This window comes from Mus pahari, chromosome 14, assembly GCF_900095145.1.
Source record: "Mus pahari chromosome 14, PAHARI_EIJ_v1.1, whole genome shotgun sequence".
In the NCBI taxonomy this organism is placed as follows: Eukaryota; Metazoa; Chordata; class Mammalia; order Rodentia; family Muridae; genus Mus; species Mus pahari.
In genome coordinates this window covers 83,728,151-83,750,993 of record NC_034603.1, presented here as the reverse complement: position 1 = coordinate 83,750,993, position 22,843 = coordinate 83,728,151, and the positions used below count along the sequence as shown (strand labels likewise).

The following is a 22,843-nucleotide window of genomic DNA, read 5'->3' as shown; positions in this document are numbered from 1 at the left end:
TCCTCCTCTTCCTCCTCCTCCTCCTCCTCCTCCTCTTCTTTTTCCTCCTTGGCTGTCCTGGAATTCACGATGTAGACCATGCTGGCCTCCAACACAGAGATCCACCTGACTCTGCCTCCCAACTGCTGTGTAAATATATTTACACACACACACACACACACACACACACACACACACACACGGTGCTCTTGTGCTCTTAACCACTGAGACAGCTCTCCAGAATGAACAATCTGTTACATAAAAGGCCCAACTCCAGTTTGCTGTCTGTGGCTGTAACAAACACCATGACCAGTTTGGTGAGGAAAGGGTTGATTTTATCTCACAGCTTATGGTCCCTCAGGAAGGGCAGCCAGGATAGGGCAGGAACTGAAGGCCCAGGAACCTGGAGGTGGGACCTGAAGAAGACACTATGGAGGAAGGCCTCCCATGGTCCTGCTCTTTATGACTTATTTTATCTTACACAACCCAGGACTACCTGTCCAGGGGTGGCTCTGCCCACAGTGAACTCGACCCTCCCATGGCAATCAATAATCAAGAAAATACGTGAACACAGGCTCACAGGGCAAACTGAGGAAACTAACCAGCTCAGGAGGCCCCTGCACCGTTTGGGGTGTCCAAAAGCTCGCCCAGTTTAACTTTCTTCACAGGGGAGTGAGGGAGCCAGGGAGAATCCCATGCTACACCATGATTGGAGAAGTTGGTATGCTAAGCTGCAGGAGGCCCTGGGCCCCTTGGTCTCCAAACACCTGTAACGTGCCCTATGCCAGATCATTCCTGTGAGTCATCTAGTCTCCATACTCCAGCCCAGTGGTTCTCACTCCTGGCTGCAGGTTGGAATCACCTGGGATCTGGGGGCTGCGGGGTGTGGTGAGGGGATGCTGAAGAGGTGGCTCAGCCCTTAAGAGCACTGGCTGCTCTTCCAGGGGACCTGGGTTCAATTCCAGCACTCAGTGACTCACAACTATGTATAACTCTAGTTCAAGGAGATCCATCATCCTCTCCTGGCCTCTGTGGGCACCAGACATGTAATGTGGCACACGAACCATACAAGCAGGCAAAACACCCATACACATAAAGTAAAAATAATTTAAAAATCAAATCAAATCAGGTGGTGGCAGTGCATACCTTTAATCCCAACACTCAGGAAGTAGAGGCAGGTGGAGCTCTGTGAGTTCGAGGCCAGCCTGATCTACAGAGTAAGCTCCAGGACAGCCAGGGCTACACAGAGGAACCCTGCGGGGAGTGGGGTAGGGATAATCCAACACCTGGGTTACCCCTGAGAGTAAGCATTCTAGAACAGGATGTGAGAAGCTGAGGCTGTCCCCTGCCACCAACGGCTCACCCGAGCTGAGCCCCACCGTTAGCCCTGTTTCCTCCCCAGCCTCTGGGCCCGGTAGTGCTGCACCTGTTTTTCTTCCTTGAGAGGAGTGAGTCCCTCAGTTCCCGATGCTAAGAATGAAGCAAGGGGGAGGGAATGAGCCCCCCTCAAAAGAGTCCCTGGAGAAAAGCAGAATGTCACAGAGATGAAACCATCTCAAAACACCCGTCCCCAGCCTTCCCCTGGGGATGCCGTCCCTCCCTGGGAATGGCATCTGTTTGTGCCTGCTCTGCCTGCCTGTGGCTGATTAGAGCGAGTGCTGACCTCCTGTCCTGGCTCAGGGGAATGGAGGAGAAAGCACCACACCCCCCTAGTGAGGCTCACTATGGATGTAAGCCCTGAGTCTTTGTTCTCAATGCCTCCTCCCTCCTCAGCTTCAACCTGCGATCAGGTGGCTGGGATGTGTTTAGAGTGGGTCCCTCTGGAGTATGTGTACTGAGGAGGGGGCGTGGACCCTTTAAGGGGTGTGCCCCTGCAGAAAGTAATTGAGCACACTGCTTTCCAAAAGCGCTGATGTAATTCTCTCGGGACCCTGGTTATTTCTATCAAGAGGGTTTGTTATAAAGAGTGAGTCTGGTAATCTCTCTCTGGCTTGCTTGTCACACACATGCTCCCACCATCGTGTGATGTCATATGTCACAAGGTCTTTCCAGAACTGAGTACTCGGGGTTCTGGGATCTTAGACTTTCTTTCTTTCTTTCTTTCTTTCTTTCTTTCTTTCTTTCTTTCTTTTTTTTTTTTTTTCGAGACAGGGTTTCTCTGTTTAGCCCTGGCTGTCCTGGAACTCACTCTGTAGACCAGGCTGGCCTCGAAATCCACCTGCCTCTGCCTCCCGAGTGCTGGGATTAAAGGCGTGTGCCACCACGCCCGGCTCCTGGCGATTCCTCTTATTTCTCTGTCCTATGTTTCTTCTCTGAGAATCCCCAAAGTTCGCCACCATGCCCGGCAGTTTTGTGTTTTTATGTAGGAGAGTTAATGTCCCCTTGCAGGGATGCGTGGATAAGTGGATTGAGCACTTATGTGACGGGGTGCTACTCAGTCATCAGGAGGAACGGGGTGCTCCTCGGTCATCGGGAGGAGTGCAGACGTGCAGACATAAGTTCCAACTCAGATAAGCCTTGACGTATACCTAGGCGAAAGGATAGATGCACAGTGAGAAGGGCACGCTTGCTACACCGACAGCCGAGTTTCGGGGTATGCACTGTCTGCAGAAGAGTCGTTGACAGGAGGAATGGCGAGGTCATGAGGTGGGGACAATCAGGACAAGTTCCAGAACCCCAGGGGCACAATAGACAGCAGCATCAAATGCCGCCAAGAATGAGGAACAGAATTTGCTAACAAGGTCACTCCTGATGTCCCCTATGAGACATGGGTGTGCGTGTGTGCCTGTGCGCGTGCATGTGCATGTGTTCAAAGTAGACTCATACACTGTAGTCCAGGCTGGCCTAGAACCTAGTCTCTCACTGTAGCCCAAGCTAAGCTCAAATTTGCTGTGACCGTCCTGCTTCAGCCTTCTGAGTCACCGCACAAGGCTAGGCACTGATGACCTTAAACAGTGGACTGAGGCGGTGACTCTGGTTAAAAGTGTTTGCCACCCAAGCATGAGGACTGAAGCATGAGGACCCCCTTAGCCCTCCCTCCAGGTAAATGCTGTGTGCACAGCAGTCCACCTGTAATTCTAACCATACAAGGCAGAGACAACGGATTTCAGAGCAAGCTGCCTGCCAAAACTAGCTATATTGGCAAGCTCTGGGTTTGATTGAGAGACCCTGGCTCAATGAATTATGTAGAAGACTGATGCAGAATGGAATGATTCTTAGCAACAACACATTCACACATGCATGCAAAAAGACTGCTTCCCAGAGAGGAGGATGGTGTTGAGGTCAGGGACAGACCTGTATGGCAGACAGAAGTGGTGGGGAGGCACCATTGGCTAAAGGCATGCTGACTCACTAACACCTCTGGGATTGGAGGAGATTCACACAGTCCCACCTTGTCTCCAGCCTGAGGCCGGCAGTAGAGTGCCCAGCACTGCATCTGCCCATGCCTGAGGCAGGACACAGGTCCCTGGGCCAACGACACTTCCAGACAGGGGCCACACCTGCTCTACTTTATGCATCCTGCAGTTGAAGTAGGCCTTGCAGATCCTGCACTATGCCATTTGGCATTATTTTCTTCACATTTTTGCCAAGGGTCAGTCCCTAGGGGAATGGCCCTGAGCTGAGACGCTGCTAATGGGGCACGCTCTTTGACCCCTGCTGGACATAAAAGGAAGCGCATCTGAGCTCCGTCTCAACAGTGACTCTGACTCTGACGGAGCTCAAACTGGGTGGAACCAGGATTCTTTACCTTATTAGCTTCACTGCGTAGAGTGCGTTGGGGGCATAGTAAACTCACCAAAGGGAGGTTCAGGGATGCCAGACCTTTTTGTGTCCACCCATGTGACACAGGAGTTAACCCCAGTGCTGTTGCCAGGACCTAGGCACCAGGGTTAAACATACAAGTAAGTCGTGAGGCACCCAGTCCAGACAGGTTCTGGATAATCTATGCAAAGCATTGAGTATAGAACTGGGCATGAAGTTACACCTCAATAACTGAAGCTATTATTAGCCATTATTCCCGGAAGCTATGGACTAAATGGGGCGTATCTTCCTGCAGTGCCAGTCTACCCAACGATTAGGAAGGAAGGACACTGCTTTTTCATAACAAAGCAACAAACGCAGGCGTACGTCAGGACAGGAGCTCAAACAGGGCAGGAACCTGGAGGCAGGAGCTGAGGCAGAGGCAGTGAAGGGGTGCTGCTGAGTGGCTCACTCCTCACGGCTTGCTCAGTAGGCCTTCTTATAGAACCCATGACCACCAGGCCAGGGGTGGCACCTCCCACAATGGGCTGGGCTCTTTCCCAACACTCACTGATTAAGAAAATGCTCCACAAGCCGGGCAGTGGTGGCGCACGCCTTTAATCCCAGCACTTGGGAGGCAGAGGCAGGCGGATTTCTGAGTTTGAGGCCAGCCTGATCTACAAAGTGAGTACCAGGACAGCCAGGGCTATACAGAGAAACCCTGTCTCGAAAAACCAAAAAAAAAAAAAAAAAAGAAAGAAAGAAAATGCTCCACAGGAGGCATTTTCTTAACTGAGGTCCCTTCTTCTCAGATGACTCTAGTTTGTGTCAAATTGATATAAAACTACCCAGCACGTAGGGTCCCACACCAGTCCAGGGTACAGTGGTTTAGCTGGTCTAGTAACCAGCTTGCTCTGGCTATCCCCTCTCCTCCTCCTGAGCACTGGCAATACAGGTAGGTCACCACTCCTGCCCAGCATTCCCAGCAGTACTAGGAATCCAAACTCTGGTTCTCACACTTGTTTGGCTGGTGCCGCACCCGCTAAGCCATTTCTCTGGTGCTCTCGCTTGGGTTTGCAACATTAAAGCAAAGCTTTGGCCCTCCTTCGCTGTACATCACCAGCCTTCTTCCTCACATCCCTCTTAGAACAGAAGGACAAGTGGATAATGGCCTGCCATCAGGAGCTGCTCAGAGGGAAGTCTGACGGAGTGGCAGAGCCTCAACATGCTGCCTGTGCTTGGAGCTATCAGTACCTGCAATCTTAGGCAAGGGTACCTGGGGTCCTGCGTTACCTGAAGCGTTATGCACAGAGACCTGGGGTCCTGTGTTAGTAAGGTGGGTTAACAATGTCTGTGCATGCCTGTGATGGCATACGTGAAAGAGCCTGGCACAATGCCAACTCAAAGGTATATGTCGAATAAACGTTAGGTGAGGTTACTGGGGTGTGCAAAGAAACGACGGGACTTTGTTTTGAGGCACTGTGTTCCCCGGCTTCCAGGAGTGGTCCTTAAGAGGTTTCTATTACAGCTGTGAGATTGCCCAGGTTTTTTTTAGGTGAGGAAGTGAGAACTTGTCTCTTAGCAATGTTTGTTTTGTTCCTTAGGAATCCCTATATCTCAGGCTTGCCTCAAACTTCTTGTGCAGCTGAAGATGACCTTGGACTTCTGACCCTCTGGCCTCCACCTCCCGGCTGCTGGGATTGCAGGCGTGTGTGCCTCCGTGTTTTATTCGGTGATGACAGAGCCCAGGTTTTTCTGCAGGCTAGGCAAGCTCTCTACCATGCAAGCTTCATTCCCAGCTCTTAAAGAATATTCAGCATCTCTCTTTGTAGTCCAGGCTCTCCTGAAAGTCACTGTGTAGACCAGATTGGTCTCAAACTCAGAGTTCCTCCTGTCTCTGGCTCCTGAAAGCTTGGAGTTAGAGTTGTGTGTACCACCACACCCAGCTAACATGAACTTATGACTGTACTACCTTGAGGAAAAAGCCCTGACTTGAGAGTCAACCTTGCCTCTAAATCATATCCCAGTTTTCCTTCAGCTCTTATGTACCTGGCTCTATGCAGGTTCTTTTTTAATTTTTGTAAATTTATTTTCATTTTTTAAAAAGATTTATTTATTTATTTACCTCATGTATGTGGGTTTACTGTTGCTGTCTTCAGACACACCAGAAGAGGGCATCGGATCCCATTACAGATGGCTGTGAGCCACCATGTGGTTGCTGGGAATTGAACTCAGGACCTCTGGAAGAGCAGTCAGTGCTTTTAAATGCTGAGCCATTTCTCCAGCCCCTCATTTGTTTTTTGAGACAGGGTCTGGAACTTGATTTGTAGACCAGGCTGGTGTCAAAACTCACAGAGATCTACCTTGGCTCAGCTCCTGAGTGACAGGATTAAGGGTGTTTTCCATTATGCTAGGTGCGAATTTTAATTAATTGAATGTGTATGGGTGTTTTGCCTGTGTGTATGTCTGTGTACAAGAATGCAGTGCTGGAGGAGGCCAGAAGACACATCAGGTCCCCTGGAACTGGAGTTGTGAAATCCCAAGTACTTGCTGAGAATTGAACCTGGGTCCTCTGGAAGAGCAGCCAGTGCTCTTACCTGCTGAGCCACCTCTTCAGCCCACTCCCAACCCCCATGCATTTTCATTTTTCCCTGAGTGTAGTTCTACATCCCCAGGATCCCAAAAGTCACCCAAAGCGCAGGGTTCTGCCTCATTTCCCTTTGAAGAGCCCGAACACTGCAATAACAAACCACCTAATCGCCATGGATGGCGCTGGAGAAACGTGGGGAAAGTGCTTTTGATTGGGAAAGGTTAGGGGCAGATCTTGAGTAGTCTTAATTTCCTTTAAACAGCCCATTAGAAATCCTTTCTCTGACAATGTATCTAAATCTTTAGGACCTTAGCAAGGTGACACACCAAATTAATAGAATTACAGTTTATATTTTACAGTGGTAATAAGGAGCTGACCATAGGGTAGCCGAATAACAGTTCTGCCAGTCTGTAGTTTAGTCTAGGCAGGGGGGTTTGCAGCATTACAGTAATGACTAAATGTTACTGAGAGAGCTATATGCCAGGTCCTGATCTACACCATTCAATCTCAGCACTGCAGTGATGTAGGTATTGCTATTGTACATGCAAGAAAATTGAGGTTAGAAGAAGTTAGCCCTAACTGGCTCACTCTCTCAATTGTCCTCTGACTCCTACAGGAATGCTATGCATGCTCCTGCCCCCAAATCTCTCTCTCTCTCTCTCTCTCTCTCTCTCTCTCTCTCTCTCTCTCTCTCTCTCCCTCTCATGCGTCCTCCCCCACGTACACATCAAATAAAGAACAAATGTAATAAAATTTTTGGCAAGAAGGATCAGAGTGCTCAACCCTAATGACCCAATTCGATCCTGAGAATCCCACTGATGGGAGGCGAGAACAGACCCTGCAAGCTGTCCTCTGACATCCAGACGTGCAGCAGCCTGGGCCATGGTCCTTGTCTTAGTTAGGTTTTTACTGCTATGAACAGACCCCATGACCAAGGCAACTCATAAAGTATAATATTTAATTGGGGCTGGTTTATATGTTCAGAGGTTCAGTCCATTATCATCAAGGCAGGAACATGGCAGTGTCCAGGCAGATGTGGAGCTGGAGGAGCTGAGAGTTCTACATCTTCATCCAAAGGCAGACAGGAGACTGGTTTCCAGGCAGTTAGGACAAGGGTATTAAAGTCCAAGGCCGCAGTGATACACCTATTCCATCCAACAAGGCCACATCTCCTAAAAATGCTCTGGGCCAAGCATTTTCAGACCATCACAATCAATAAACAGCCAAGATTTGGATCCTACATCTTTATTATGGTTTTGTTTTGAAGACAAGATCTTACTATGTAGGCCTGGCTATCCTGGAACTTACTATGTCGACCAGTTTGCCTTGAACCTACATTGATCCACCTGTTTTTTTTTTTTTTTGGTTTATTTTGAGACAGTGCTTCTCTGTGTAGCCCTGGCTGTCCTGGAACTCACTCTGTAGACCAGGCTTGGCCTCGAACTCAGAAATCTGCCTGCCTATGCCTCCTGAGTGCTGGGATTAAAGGCATGTACCACCAAGCCCAGCTGATCCACCTGGTTCTTAACTTTTATTTTGTTTTGTTTTTCGAGACAAGGTTTCTGTGTAGCCCTGGCTGTCCTGGAACTCACGATATAGACCAGGCTAGCCTTGAACTCAGAAATCTGCCTGCCTCGGCCTCCCAAGTGCTGGGATTAAAGGCGTGTGCCACTGCTCGGCATGGTTCTTACTTTTAATCACTCCTAACCCCCCCCCCCCTTGCTGTGAATAGAAGGCCTCACTGAGATCTGGATCCACCAAAAGGGCTTTGAAGGCAAACCTTTGGTGCTTCTGACTTGCAGCCCTTTCTCATGTGGCTTTGGGCTCTCATCACATCCTCTAGACTAATTCCTAAGGGGTCATGACCTTTCAAGTTCCACTTGGGACTCTACATACTGTATACCTATCTATTACAGCCTTGCTTACAAGCTGCCTTAGAGCTGCTTTTTCAGCTATTTAATGAGTATTTGTTTTATGTGCCCAACTAGACTGTCCTCTAGGCATGTGTTCACGGCATGCACCACCACATCCAGCTGACAACAACTTAAAAAAAAATTATTGTGATGATATCTGTGTACATGAGTTTGGGCACATGTGGGCACCTAGAAGACAAAGATTCTGTCACTCTGCAGGGCTATAACTTGACTGGGATGCCAAGGGCCCTTGCTAAACTTGACTGACTAGGAGTGAGGGCACATACCTTTAGTACTCACTTGGCAGGCAGACGCTGGCAGATCTCTGCATTTGAGACCAGCCTGATTTACATAGTGAGTTTCATAGATAGGTGGATTTTTGAGAGTACAGACCAGCCAGAGATACATAGTAAGACACTGCCTCTTTTTTTTTCTTTTCTTTTCTTTTCTTTTCTTTTCTTTTCTTTTCTTTTCTTTTCTTTCTTCCCCCTCTTTTCCTTTTCTTTTCTTTTTTCTTTTTTCTTTTCTCTCTCTCTCTCTCTCTCTCTCTCTCTCTCTCTCTCTCTCTCTTTCTTTTTGTTTTTTCAAGACAGGGTTTCTCTGTGTAGCCCTGGCTGTCCTGGAACTGACTCTGTAGACCAGACTGGCCTCAAACTCAGAAATCCGCCTGCCTCTGCCTCCGGAGTACTGGGATTAAAGGCATGCGCCACCACTGCCTAGAGAAACTCACTTTGTAAATAATGGCTGGCCTCGAATTCACAGAGATCCTCCTGCCTCTGCCTTCCAAGTGCTGGGATTAAAAAGCATGTGCCATAACTAAACCGCATTTTAAAAAATTTGTTTGGCTTTTTTATTTTTTGTTTGTTTCAATTTTTTTTTTTTTTTTTGGTTTTTTTGAGACAGGGTTTCTCTGTATCACCCTGGCTGTCCTGGAACTCACTTTTGTAGACCAGGCTGGCCTCAAACTCAGAAATCCGCCTGCCTCTGCCTCCCGAATGCTGGGATTAAAGGCATGCGCCACCACGCCCAGCCTCTCTATTTTTTGAGACAGGGTTTCTCTGTGTAGCCCTGGCTGTCTTGGACTCACTCTGTAGACCAGGCTGCCTCCCGAGTGCTGGGATTAAAGGCGTGTGCCACCACTGTTCGGCTTGTTTGGCTTTTCGAGACATGGTTTCTCTGTGTAACCTGGACTTGCTTTGAGACCAGGCTGGCCTAAAACAGAGATGGCCTTGCCTCTGCCTCCGGAGAGGGGGGGGGGGTTTAAAAGCGTGGCCACCACCTCAGACCCGGGTATAATTATTTTTAAGAAATTATAGTCAGCTTTGCGTGCAGTCCCCGCCTCTCAACTCTGGTAGACCAGTACCCTTCCTCAGGCCCCTGATCCTGCATCTTCGTTCGTGCAGCGCTGCCACGCCCCGCGGCAGTCCTTCCGCCCCCGCCCCAAGCATCTTCAGCGTCCCCTAGCGACCGGGCGGCGGCTCCTAGCAACAGCATCCCGGCGCCCTAACGACGGCGGCACGCAGGCCTACGTCAGCGCGCTCGGCCCCGCCCCCGCGCCGCCGGCCCCGCCTCCCCGCGCCTTAGGCTGCCGCCGCCGCTACCGCCGCCGCTGTCGCTGCTGCCGCCGCCCGAGACTCGCGCAGAGCAGTTATGGCGGATCCCGCAGCGCCCGCACCCGCTCCCGCCCAGGCCCAGGCCGCCGCTGCCCCGACCCCGGCCGCAGCCCCCGCCGCCGCCCCGCCGCCCGCGCCCGCCACGGACTCGGCCTCAGGGCCGTCCTCCGACTCCGGCCCCGAAGCGGGCTCGCAGCGCCTGCTGTTCTCCCACGACCTGGTGTCCGGCCGTTACCGCGGCTCGGTGCACTTCGGGCTGGTACGCCTCATCCACGGCGAGGACTCGGACTCGGAAGGCGACGAGGACGGCCGCGGCAGCTCGGGCTGCTCCGAGGCCGGGGGCGCGGGCCACGAGGAGGGCCGGGCCAGCCCGCTGCGGCGCGGCTACGTGCGCGTCCAGTGGTACCCGGAGGGCGTCAAGCAGCATGTGAAGGAGACCAAGGTGAGGCGGGCCGGGGCGGTCGGCAGGGCTCGGGGGGGGAACGCCGCCTCGTCGCCCGGTGCACCGTCATCACACCGGCCTGGGCGCGCACGCCGGCAGGGCTGCTCCGGGCGAGGGGAGGGGCCTTGCGAGCGCGGCTCGGCTGTGGTGTTGGCCTCGGGGTGATGGACGCGCTCGGATGCCCGTGGGGACCTCCGCGGGCGCCGAGGCGCGTTCGGCGTTACACTAGTGCGGCGTTTTTGCTTACAACCCCCACCGCTAAAGGAGGTCCATGCTGCGTTGTGCTTCCCGAAGGGAAGGCCGTGCCGGGGAGGGCTTGGCTGTGGGTATTCCAAAACAAAGATAGAGGTGAAAACCCAAGAAGTTGAGCAGATGCTGACGGAATGCATGGTGGGGCAGCGGCCCGACGTCTTTTTTGTTTTAACTCCCCTGCATCCTTTGAATTGCCTGGGAGAACTTTATGAGGAAAATGATGAACAGTCCAGGGCCATGATATTAATAGTACTGAGGGAGATGGTGGCAGCTGCGACTGGGTGTCTAGGACTTCTTGGGGTGGGGTGGCCTATGAAATCGAGGATAGAAGAGAGAGGGACCAATGGGGAAAGCTGCATCATCTTGTTTTTTCATGCTTTTGGTTTTTAACCTGGGGCTCTTAAGCAAATACCACATTCTCCCACTGTTTGGGGAGGCTTGTGAATGAAGCAGTTCTACAAGACAGGACTGACATCATAAACCTAAGCCAAGATTGGTTTGCAGGCTTGTTTTCCTGAGTGTGTGTTTTGTATCTGTCTCTCACATATCTTTACCTCACAGCTCTCCCTGTCCCGCCCCTCCCCATCAGGAAACATTTCTAAGCATGAATCAGGCCTGCCTCCTTTCGGGTCCCTGGAAGTGAGAGATCTGTTTTGGGTTTGGGGGAAGGCTGCTAATTCACTGTTTTTTGCAGTGCTGAGGGTTGAACCCAGGGACTTGATGCTCAACCACCAGCACTTTGACCATTTTACTTTATTTTGAGAGTAAACCTTGCCAACTTGTCCAGATTGGCTTGGAAATATTCTCACCTCAGCCTAGACAGTATGGAGGAGCCAAGCCACCAAAACAATCGCAAGAGGCTTTTCAGAAATTAATATAAGGCTGTATGGTGACTCATGCCTTTTGTTTGTTTTTTTCGAGACAGGTTTCTCTGTGTATCCCTGGCTGTCCTGGAACTCACTCTGTAGACCAGGCTGGCCTCGAACTCAGAAATCCGCCCACCTCCACCTCCCGAGTGCTGGGATAAAAGGTGTGCGGCACCACTGCCTGGCGATTCACACCTTTAATCCCAGCACTAGGGAGGCTGAGGCAGGAGAATCTCTTGAGTTTGAGGCCAGCCTGGTCTACAGAGTGGACGGGCAGAGTTATATAATAAGACCTTGTCTCAAAGAAAGCAAACAAAAAGGTGTCTCACACTGGGTAAAAAAGACAGCAGAGGCACATGGCTTCATGCCATACTAAGAAGGGAAACACTGCAGCCGGAGGATGGCAGGAGACCAGCTAGGAAAAAGCCCGACTCTGAGTAGAGGTGTGATCCAGTTCTTGTGCAGTGGTGACCAGTGTGTACCCACTTCCACATGAAACACACGCACACACAGTCTCAGCTTTTTCTCAGAAACATGTAAATCAGGCAACAGCTTCTGATTCTTAAAAACTGAGTCCATTGGCAAAGTGTTTGGAAAGTGCTCCATTTTGCAGCAGAATGCTTATTAAAAACCATCACAGTTGTGTCTGGGAAAAAGGGTTATTGCGTTCATTCTGTGTCTGCGTTGTGGGGCCAGAGGTTTTTTTTTTTTTTTTTTCTTTTTGGTTTTTTTCAAGACAGGGTTTCTCTGTGTATCCCTGACTGTCCTGGAACTCACTGTGTAGACCAGGCAGGCCTCGAACTCAGAAATCCTCCTGCCTCTGCCTCCTGAGTGCTGGGATTAAAGGCGTGTACCACTTTTTTTCTTTTTAAGATTTATTTTTATTTTATGTATGTGAGTACACTGTCCAACCTTCAGAAACGCCAGAAGAGGGCATTGAATCCCTTTATAGATGGTTGTAAGCCACCGTGTGGTTGCTGGGAATTGAACTCAGGACCTCTGGAAGAGCAGTCAGTGCTCTTAACCACCAAGCTATCTCTCCAGCCCCAGAGGTTTTCTGTCAGCCAGGTACTCCAGAAGTTTGACTCCCACCTGAGGGATCTGAGCCTAGCTCTGCCACTGGGCACTGCCATTTTCTTTTGTCTGTTCCTGTTCATCTTGAAACTTTGTTTATGGCTATGGGCTATGTTCCCTCCACCTCCCCCAATAACATGTAATAAAATTTGACCTAAAAAGCCCATTTTGGAGGTACATAGAAAACAACTTGAAAAGGCCTCTGTTTGGGTAGGTTTTGAAGATTCCCTCTTGAAACTTGGTTCCACTGCATAGGAGCCCATCTTGTCTCTGACATTGTTTCCTCCACTATTGCAATTCTTGTGGCTTTTAGCAAAGGGATTCCAAGGAGGGGTGGGCTGGGAGTATTCAGTGCAGGCCACAAGATCCGGGCTTTTGTGAAGGACTAAGAGAGTACATGTTTTTGGGGAGGTAGTACATTTACAGGTAGCAGGTGTCTGTCACCATGAGCTGTGGGCACAGGACAGAGGTGGATCCTGGGACCCTGCAGCACTGTGTTTAGGGAGCTTGTCCTGCCCTCCTCCACCTCATTCATTCTAAGCTCAGGATGACAGTGTAGCAGAGTGTCTGGAGTCGTGCTCATCAGGGATCTGGTTATGAGACAGGAGTACTCTGTTACTGGCAGTTTGTAGGTGAAAGATCTCTATCCTGGAACTCACTCTGTATATACATCAGGCTGGTGGAAGACTTGGATCTGTCTGACAGTGCTTCTCAAGTGCTGGAATTAAAGACATACACCACCACATTCAGCTATAGTGAGTTTTAGGAACTTGTTTGGGTTTTTGTTTGTTTGCTTGTTTTTGTTTTTGTTTTTGTTTTTGAGACAAATCTCTCTATGTAGTTCTGGCTGCCCTGGAACTTGATGTGTTAGATCTGCCTGCCTATGCCTCCCAAGTGCTAAAGGCATAGTTTGTTTCTATAGCTGTGATAAAACACCATGACCCAAAACAACTTGAAGAAATTAATTCAGAAAGATTTATTTCACTTTAACTGCTTGTAGTTCATCCAGAAATTCACAAAGCCCTGCCTGCCTCTGCCTCCTGAGTGTGCACCACAGCCGGCTATGGTGTTTGTTTGTTTTTAGGTGACAGCAGCAGCGCGGGCCTTTAATCCCAGCCAGCAAGGCCTACACAGTGAGTTCCAGGATAGCCAGGGCTACACAGAGAGAGATTTTGTATTGAAAGAAAAAAGTTGATAGTTATTGGAATAATTTTAACTGTGTGTGATTGATGGAGCCTTCCTCACATTCTGTAGTGTACATGTTCAGTTGGAGAATATGGATACTGCCGTGCAGTCGAGGCGCACGCCTTTAATCCCGGCACTCGACTCGGGAGGCAGAGGCAGGTGGATTTCTGAGTTTGTGGCAGGCCTGGTCTACAGAGTGAGTTGGGGGGAGAGAGGGAGGGAGGAAGAAAGAGGGAGGGGGGAGAGAGAATATGAATACTGGCTTAATACACTTTTTAAAAAAAGATTTAGTTATTTTATGTATATGAGTGCTATATCTGTACACCTGCATGCCAGAAGACGGCATCAGATCTCAGAATAGATAGTTGTGAGCCACCATGCTGGGAATTGGACTCAAGACCTCTGGAAGAGCAGATGTGCTCTTAACTGCTGAGCCAGCTCTCCAGCCCCAGCCCCACCCCGTTGCTTAATAACCCTTTATTGTACATACTGACCTGAAACACAGCCTCTTGTCTCAGCCTCCCAAATAGTTAGGATTTCACTGTGTCTGCCATGCCTAGCTTAATACCTCCCTCTCTAAAAAGATTTGACTTTAGTTATGTGTGTAAGCACATATAAACATGTCTGTAAGGGTGTGTAGATATGCTTAAATATGTCTGTGTGGATAAGAGTAAATTTGAGTGCAGAGGCCAGAAGAGGACGCGAGTGCTGGGAGCTGAGCTTTGGTCCTCGGGAAGCGTAGCAAGCGTTCTTACGGGCTGGCACGTTCTCCGGCCCTAATACCTGTCTCCAATGTCAGTTTTTAGCAAACATATTTATAAGGAAGGATGAAGGGATGGGCAGCAAGCCCTATTTCCTTCCTGTTCCCTCACTGTAAATGAGCAGCAGAAATAAGGTGGTTTCTGCCACAAAGCATGGAATTTGTGGCTTTTCACAAAGCTCCCAGCAGCCAAGATTAAGCTTCTTTAGAACCTAAAGAACAGTTAGGCGTGGTGGCGCCTTCTTCAGTCCTAGCACCCTTCTCCATTTCTGTGAGCTGCAGGCCGCGTGGTCTGCGTTGTAGTTCCAGGACAGCCAAAGCTATAGAGACCCAGTTTAAAAAAAAAAAAAGACACCTTTCCTTTCCCCAACTCCAACCCAGCAAAAAACCGTAACAGCTCCTCCAGGCTCTCTCTCCTAGCATTCTGACTTCACCCTGGTGGCCCATTCCTTGGCTCAGAGCTTCTCACCTGGCTGAATGTTCTCTGTGGAAGCTTGCCCTTTTCCCAGCACTGCTGGCTAACCCTTTGAGAACTGTTCTGAAATAAAGCCAACAGCAACAGCCCCTTAGCTGCCCTGAACCCTGGCTAGACAGGGAGGGAGGTCTTCCTCATTTCCATCTGTCCTGCTAGGATGGAGCCAGACTGCTGTCAGTCAATTCAAGTCAAAATTCTTTCTAGAGGTTCTTGTTTTGGCTTGTTTCTCTCCTTCCTTCCTTCCTTCCTTCCTTCCTTCCTTCCTTCCTCCCTCCCTCCCTCCCTCCCTCCCTCNTTTGATAATTAAAAATGTTTCTTATTCTTGAGAATTTAATACAATGAAATATAATCATAGAACCCTATTTTCCTCTCCCCCTTGATTCCATCACATCCTCTTTCCATAATTGGTTTTCTTCCTTTCATCCTCCCTCCCTCCCTCCCTCCCTCCCTCCCTCCCTTAATAGGGTCTCATGTCACCCATGCTGCCCTCAAACTCACCGTGTAGCAGAGGATAACTCTGTACTTGTGATCCTTCTGCCTCCACCTCCCAAGTGCTGGGAATGCAGGCAGGTGTGGGCCGCCACACCCACTGTTGCTTTCCCACCTCTGTGTTGTCTTTTAAGTTGCTGCAACACTTTGTGTCTGTAAATCCAGGCCGCCTGTGACTGCTGCACTGCCTTTGTGAGGCTGGCGTGGGGTGTGAAGCTCCCTGATGACAGGTCCCTCCGGAATTGGCTTTGCAGTTTATTTTTGGTTCCTACTCAGGCCAGCATTTCCATGGGGAAAGCTATTTAGGTGGTAGCATCATAGCCCAAGAAGTTTGTCTCACTTGTCCAGGTGCAGGGGCCCATTAAAAGGAATTGTTCTTAGTGATGGAGCAGGAAGGAGTTATATAAGGTTAAAGCAAGATGCAGGACTAAGTGGTTCTAAATTGCATTTTATTCAGATAGAATCACAGCTTGGAGACTCTTAACAGCTGTCTTGTGATATTATTTTGTCCCTTGATTTTCTCTCTTCTAACTCCTTGGCCTTGAGGCCACAATTGTGTCTCTGTGTGGTAATTCCCTTACTCAAGGGCACTTTGACCAGAGGAGGGATGTGTGTGTGTATTGCAATTGGAAGTCAAAACCCTTGGGTGCTCCCATGACTGGCGCTGGCTCGGGTTGACCTTGGCTGAGTCATTGCCTCATCACTGGCAGGTTGATCTCTAGCCCCTGCAGTGAGCCTGCGCTGGGGTGGTCAGCAGTACAGCCCTGCGTGTGCCTGGGATGGCCTCTTGGTCCTGATGCTCAGAATATCCCTTTTCTGTCTCATGGTGGTGCCACAGCAAAGAGGCAACTTGGAAAGCTTGTTTTGGTGACATGGGAATCCTAGCTCCAATGTCATGGGGTGGGAGTAGTGGTGACAGGTATGACTTGGGAGCCTTTTCCAGCAGTGCTCATGAAATCTCATGACTTTGTGACTTTGTAAGTAATTTAGTAATCTCTAATTAACCTAGCATCTCCAGGAGCAGGCAGAAGGGATGTCTAGGTACACAGCTGACCGTGTGGTTCCCCAAGTCTGGAGATGACCATCACTGGCAGTGGCAGCAGCCATAGTATTCTTGAGATAGTCTCACGATGTAGCACTGGCTACCCTGAAACTCAGAGTTGTGTAAGAATGCAGACCAGACCAGCCTCTGCCTCCCCAAAAGCTATGATTAAAGGTGTGCTTCACCACACTTGCCTGGAAGATTTCTTTTGAAGTTCCCAAAGAGAGGTAATAGATGAATCCCAAGGTTCGGAATGATGTGTTGTCCTAGGATCACAGCTCACACTTATGGTGTTTGTTGTGCCCCAGGCACTTAGTGCTATACTCTGCTCATGGCAACTGTCTGATCAAGATGCGGTTACTGACCTTGTGGTTCAGAGGAGAAAAGCGAGGAACAGCCAGGCCAAGGGACTGCCTAAGTGGAGGAAACAGAAAAGAGGCCGAAGGCAATGTCATTTGTTCTACCTGAGACTATAAAGGTTCAGGATCCATCCATCCTTGCCATACATACAGGGACCAGGAGCGGTTGGCATGACCATCCACTTGCTGATATGAAAGCCTTAGCGGGGTAGGGCGTGGCCCAGGTGAAGTGGGTAGGAGGCTGTCCATAGGCTGTTCTGAGCATACTGCTCCTCCCCTAACATCTCAGTCATCAAAAACACTGTATTTCTGGGGAACCTTTGATTTCCTAGAATGTTGAATGAATACAGCACTAGCCTGCCTCAGTCCAACACCTACCGACTAAGTGCTGCCTTCCACTGCTCTAGAAGCAAGAGGGCTTCTATATATCTGAAAACCGTCAACAGTGGAACTCCAGCCTGACCTGCTGCCTCCTGCTGCTGAGAATACATGAATCAGGGCCAAGAGCGATTCCTTGGGAAGCTTGAGCTCTGCCTCAACTCCTTTCTTCCCTCTGCTATGTTCTGTTTGCTGCTTCAGGACATGCAAGGTGTTGTGTGCCTTCCCTGCTTCATTGATGGCCTTGCTTTTTCCTTTCTTGTTTTTGTTTGATCAAGAACTTTCTCTTTTATTATTTTACACAACATTGGGCCTCGTGGAATCCCCTGGAACCTGTTTGGGGCCCACGTTTTTAAAAAGAAGTACAAGTATCACGTGTAATGTGAATGACTGTGGACACATGACAGTGTCAGCTGCCTCTGGTGGTCCCCTCAGAGTGGGAGTCAGGACAATTGCTGTGGGTTTCTCCCAGAACAACATGATCTAAGCTCCTGTTAGGTCCATGGGAACTTTGAGACCCTGGTCTGTGACTGGCCTGTGTCTTGGGACTGCTAATCAGGCCTGACAGTCTAAAGTGAGGAAATAGCCCTCGGGAAGGAAGACATCCAGCTTACTTACTTACTTACTCAGTAGGAGTTTGGTAGTTTTGACTAGCTCCTTCCTCAGACTTTGTCTAAGGGCATGGGGTGGGGGGTCAGGAAGGGGAGGGGCAGTGGTGGAGACGTCAGGGCTGCAGCAGCCCTGGAACCTTCTTTGCTGAACAGTAGTGCTCTTCAAAACCAACCCCTGTGGACCTGACATCTCAGCCTGCCCCAGGGGGCTGTTAGGACCACCTGATGTGTGGTTGCTTATACAGGGAAGAGCCAAGTGCTTGCTGGATTTTTTTTTTTTTTTTTTTTTTTTTTGTAGATCAGAGTAAAATTGAATCACATTAATGGCTGTCTGAATTTATCTGTTCCAAGGTTATTTGCCCTTCAACTCAGGGTGACAGTGTTGAAAGAAGCCTTGGTCACGTGTGTCCAGGTTGTCCAGAGTCCTTCCAGGGGAGGATAATTCAAAGCAAGATTTCATGAGTTAATTGACCTTTGGTCTTCCATCTGGCCCCTCACAATGGGCAAACGCTCCACCCCTTCCTTCCAAGGACCCCGTGGGCAGTAACTGTGGGATGGCTACCCTTAGGGGTTAGATCTTGTTGGTTATGTATGTGACTGGGCAAAGTCATGCTTGCCTGTTTTGAAAGACTGCGGCAGCAGCATTTGCTATTCTACAGCTGGGTCAAGGGACTGAGACACTTGCTGTGTCATTTTTGGCTGAAGCTGATAACAGCCACATCTGGGGGACAGTCTGACTACCGGCAATTTAAAGGTTTAAAAAAAATGAAGATGCTGAATCATCCGGGAGGCTGGGGCGAGCCAGTCAACCTTGCCCAAGCCGCCCAGAAGGATGAAGTCAGGCTAGCACCGCTACTGCTACCGACAGATTTCCTGCAGGCTCCCTCAAGAGAAAGCTTCCTTCATTTGCATACTGCAGCTAGATCCTGGGCTCTGGCAGTCTTTCTGCCTGGCTCATTTCTGAGCCGCTTGCGAGAGCCTCAACTGGGATGTGCAGGATTGCTGAAGCAGCCTGGATGGCCTTCTCACCCAGTGCGTTTGCTGGCCCCTGAAGGGAAGTTTTACAGGCACACAACTGTGTGTCTCCTAGAGCATCAGGCTTGGTGTATGTGGTGCTAGAGGCATCCAGGATTTGTCTGCTTCTGCTTCGTGTCTTAAGGGACTTAGAAGGCCCTGAAGGTTGATGACATCATCTTCTGGCCAGGGAGGAGAGCTTCTGCCGCAGGGGCATCCCAGTCCTGTGCTGGTGGGATTGCTTGTCGTCTGCCTCCCATTTCCTCAGGATCCCTCTCCTTTGGCCTTCCATCTGGCCTGTCGCACTGCATATGATGGCTCCCCAGAGGTTGTAAGTGACTAGGAAATTCCTGGTCACCACATTTGCTGACTGTCTTAGTCACTGGACCTTTGATGCTATTTAATGCAGACAACTCAGCTCTCTTATTTTTGCCATTTATTTTGTGTTTATATGTTTGTGGGCACATGTGTGCCATGAAAAACATTTGAAGGTCAGAGAACAACTTGTGAGTTCTCTTCTACCTTACACGTTCCAGAAATCGAACTCTAAGGTTGTCAGACTCGGCAGCAAGCACCTTTACACTTTGAGCCATCTCAGCAGCCTGAGCACCCATGCCCTCGGAAACATTATCTTAAAGGACTTGGCTTCTTCCCTTTATTTTTTCCTCTCCACTTTTCTTTCCTAGAAGCCTCGCTCGGCCTCTCCTTCCCTCCCTCAGCTCCTGTTTCCTCTTTTCTCTCTCTCTGGGTTCTGAGTGCCCTGGTGCCTGCATCCGGATGAGTGCCTGCCTTGGCTGCATCACCTTCCTCGCTGCCTGCTGTACATCCTATCAAGCCGTCTAGCGTGTCAGACTTTGTGGTGTGGTCTTGTGCTGTGACTGCCCTCCCCTCCCCAGGTCTGTGGGATTCAAAACACGCTCCAGCTTTTTAATAGGAAAACATTGCAAACGTCCAGCAAAGCTGAAGAAGTAGACCACTGATAACTAATTGCCAGCCACCGTGAGTCAGCAGCCTTTGTCAAGCTGCCATCTGGCTTTGTGTGTGTGTGTGTGTGTGTGTGTGTGTGTGTGTGTGTGTGTGTGTGTGTGTGAAAGTGAGTCCTTGGAAGCCACTTGTGAGTTAGGTGCAGACTCCATGGCAGTGCCTTGGACTTTGACCTCTTTGCCATCAGTGTCTTGTTGAACCACCTGCTTCCTGGGCTTGCCTTTGCTTTTCTCCCCATCGCTATTTACTTGGGATTGAACCATGGCCTCATACATGGTGGGTGAATGACCCTGCCCTCACTTTGCATTCTGAGACAGGGTCTTCCCCCAGGCTGGGCTTAAGGTCACTAGAGTATAGCTTGCTCACTGTTTCTGGAGTAGTTGGTGCTACAGACCTGCAGCACGAGGCCTGGCTGCTCTGCTCAGTTCCTCCCTACAGCCTTGGCTTGTTCTTTTCCTGGTCTAGAGTGAGATTTCCTAGGGATCCTGTCTTCGGGTCCATCCCAGTTGTCTGCATCCAGTTTGACTGCTTTTCCCCAGTTGACAAGTGCCTCCCTCCAATGTCCTGTGGCTCACTGGCATTCCTTCTTGTGCAACAAGGGTAGCAGAAGAGCTGTGTGTGCAGATTCCCGGAAAACATGATGGCCAGCGTTTATTCCTTCAACTCACTCATGAAGGAGTCTCCAGTGTTGATCATCTTTCTTTCTTCGTGTGCTGCAAATTGACCCAGGGCCTACCACAAACTAAATAAACACTCTGCTTCTGAGCGGATACCCTCCATCTGCAGATGTTTCATGGTGCTAGAGCTGTGGGCCCCTTCCTTACCTGCCCCTCATGCCAGACCTTCTCCATTCTTGGCAGGTTGACCGTGTCATTTATTGTCCAAGCTGAGTTCCTTTGAAAGCACTATGAAGAATTACTCCAGGAGCAGCCCACACGCATATCCTAATACTAGGAGCAGATTAGTCATGAGACACCATATTGCAGTTTACTATTCTGGCAGCTTCCAGCACAGGGCTTTCAGGCAAAGTATGATGGAGGGAGCTAGGACAGAGCTGGCTTCAGAGCACACATTCTTTTTTCAAGACAGTGTTTCTCTGTGTAGCCCTGGCAGTCCTGGAACTCACTCTGTAGACCAGGCTGGCCTCGAACTCAGACATCCGCCTGCCTCTGCCTCCCGAGTGCTAGAATTAAAGGCGTGTGCCACCACGCCCGGCTGGAGCACACAATCATGGCTGCAAGGCTTCCCAGGAGAGACTGGGAGAGAGCTGAGGATGCCACATCCAGGGACATGTCACCTGTCGGTCTCAGCACTGACCACATCGAGAGTGCTGTCCCTGTAGGAGCTTTAAGTTCTAAAAGCTCTTGGCAGAGTCACAACCTGTGTTTCCTCCTTGGTGTGATCAGTGTGGCTCATTTGTTGAAAGCTCTGGTTATATGTGCTGCCTGCATAGATGCTTTTGGTGTAGCCTGCAGTTGCAGTGAGTATAGCAGACTTGCAACTTGGGAGAAATTTAAAACCATATTAAAAATGAATATAACTACCACAGTTATCACGGTGTCAGTGATGGAGGAAGGGAGGGAGGCATGAATGAACACAGCCTAGGCTGGTCTGGACAGAGGCAGCTGCCCACACATAGACCTTTCCTCAGAGCAGATTACTTACTCAGTCGCCAGGGTGGAGTCTGGAGGTCTACAAAGCTCCAGTGAGGTTCCTGTAGCCAGGACTCGTGAGTCTCACCATGGCATGTGGGGCCTTCAAAGGACCCCCTCTAATCCCTTTCCCCAAGTTGTAGTGTGCAGTTGACTTTGAGTATTTCATTTCCCAGTGCGTGAGTACCCAGAAATCACTAAAATGTGGCCACTGAAGACTGTTGACTAGGGAGCCCTGATGACAACCACATCTTTTTCCTCCCTCTGCTATTGCTGCTAGTGGTGGTCATTAGCACATAGTGCTTGCCCCTTTAGGGTAAAACAGGGTTCCTGAGTGTGGACACTCTTAAGAGGAAGTACTGGTTATTTGAATGGACTTGCTGGTAGTGCAGCCTGGCTTGGTGAGCTGCTGCTGGCTGCTGGGGACCACATGCTTTCTAAGCCTTACTCCCCAAAGTGGCTAGTGCCCCATTTTAGAGATGGAGAGTGAAACCCAGAGAGGGTTTATAACTTGTCCAAGATTTGAAACCAGCCCTGTTTGTGCTGCTAAAGTACAGAGTTGATGAATTTAGTTAATGCCCCTTGCTTTAGGCCAGGTGCTTGAGGGAGAAGACACTCCCCACTCTCTAGACCAGGCAGCAGCTAGCACTCTGGAAGGGACTGAAGACAAATGTCTTAGGTTTGTGGGCTTCACTGTCTCCTCTCTGTTCTTCACTCAGCTCTATACATAAGCACTTAGGGTGATGATAATCAAGTGAATACCGAAGGAGTGGTCAGGCTGAGTCCCAATAAGTGCTTGCTTGCTTGCTTGCTTGCTTGCTTGCTTGCTTGCTTGCTTGCTTGCTTGCTTGCTTGCTGAGACAAAGTTTGTATGAGACACTACAAAACACTGGCTCAGGGAAGTTTGCTAAGAAAGGGGGTGCATACCTGCACATTAGGCCACAAAAGCTGAACATATTTCACGTTCAGTGGTGCAGGAGCTTGGGGTAGGAAGAACTGTCATGGAGAGTTACTTTAGCCTTTGAAAGAGAAGAGCCTGGAACAGTAGTGGCAGTTGGAAGGGCAGCTGGAGCAGAAGTGTGGTGGAACCCCAAGCATTTGGGAGGCTGAGGCAAGAGGAAGGACAGTTTGAGGCCAGCTTGGGTTTCACAGACAAACACAACAACAAAACAAAACTTGGACATCAGAATTCTTTTAAGCAGCAGGGTGCTATTGTCCTAGCGCTCAGGAGGCAGAGGCAGGTGATCTCTTGAGTTTGAGACCAGCCTGGTCTTCTGACCTAAAAAAAGGCTATTGTGAACCTCAGTGGGGTTTATTTATATAGGTTGCATCTCTCTCTCTCTCTCTCTCTCTCTCTCTCTCTCTCTCTCTCTCTCTCTCTCTCTCAGGTTCTCTCGCTGAGCATGGGGTGTCATTTCTAATAT

At 49.7% G+C, this 22,843-nt stretch overlaps 1 protein-coding gene across 3 annotated transcripts in view; it reads left to right on the top strand.

Moving 5' to 3' along the window:
* Nucleotides 1-9,812: 9,812 nt before the first annotated feature.
* Ube2o (ubiquitin conjugating enzyme E2 O) overlaps nt 9,813-22,843 on the top strand; it is a 43,725-nt gene continuing 30,694 nt past the window's right edge. For 2 of the 3 annotated variants that reach the window (XM_021213054.2, XM_029546100.1), the window contains exon 1: nt 9,813-10,278. In XM_021213054.2, coding sequence (XP_021068713.1) covers nt 9,874-10,278 — 405 coding nt within the window. In that variant the 5' untranslated portion in view covers nt 9,813-9,873. Of the gene's footprint in view, nt 10,279-10,418; nt 10,601-22,843 lie in introns of those variants that run through there. The other variant, XM_029546101.1, reaches the window with a different exon arrangement.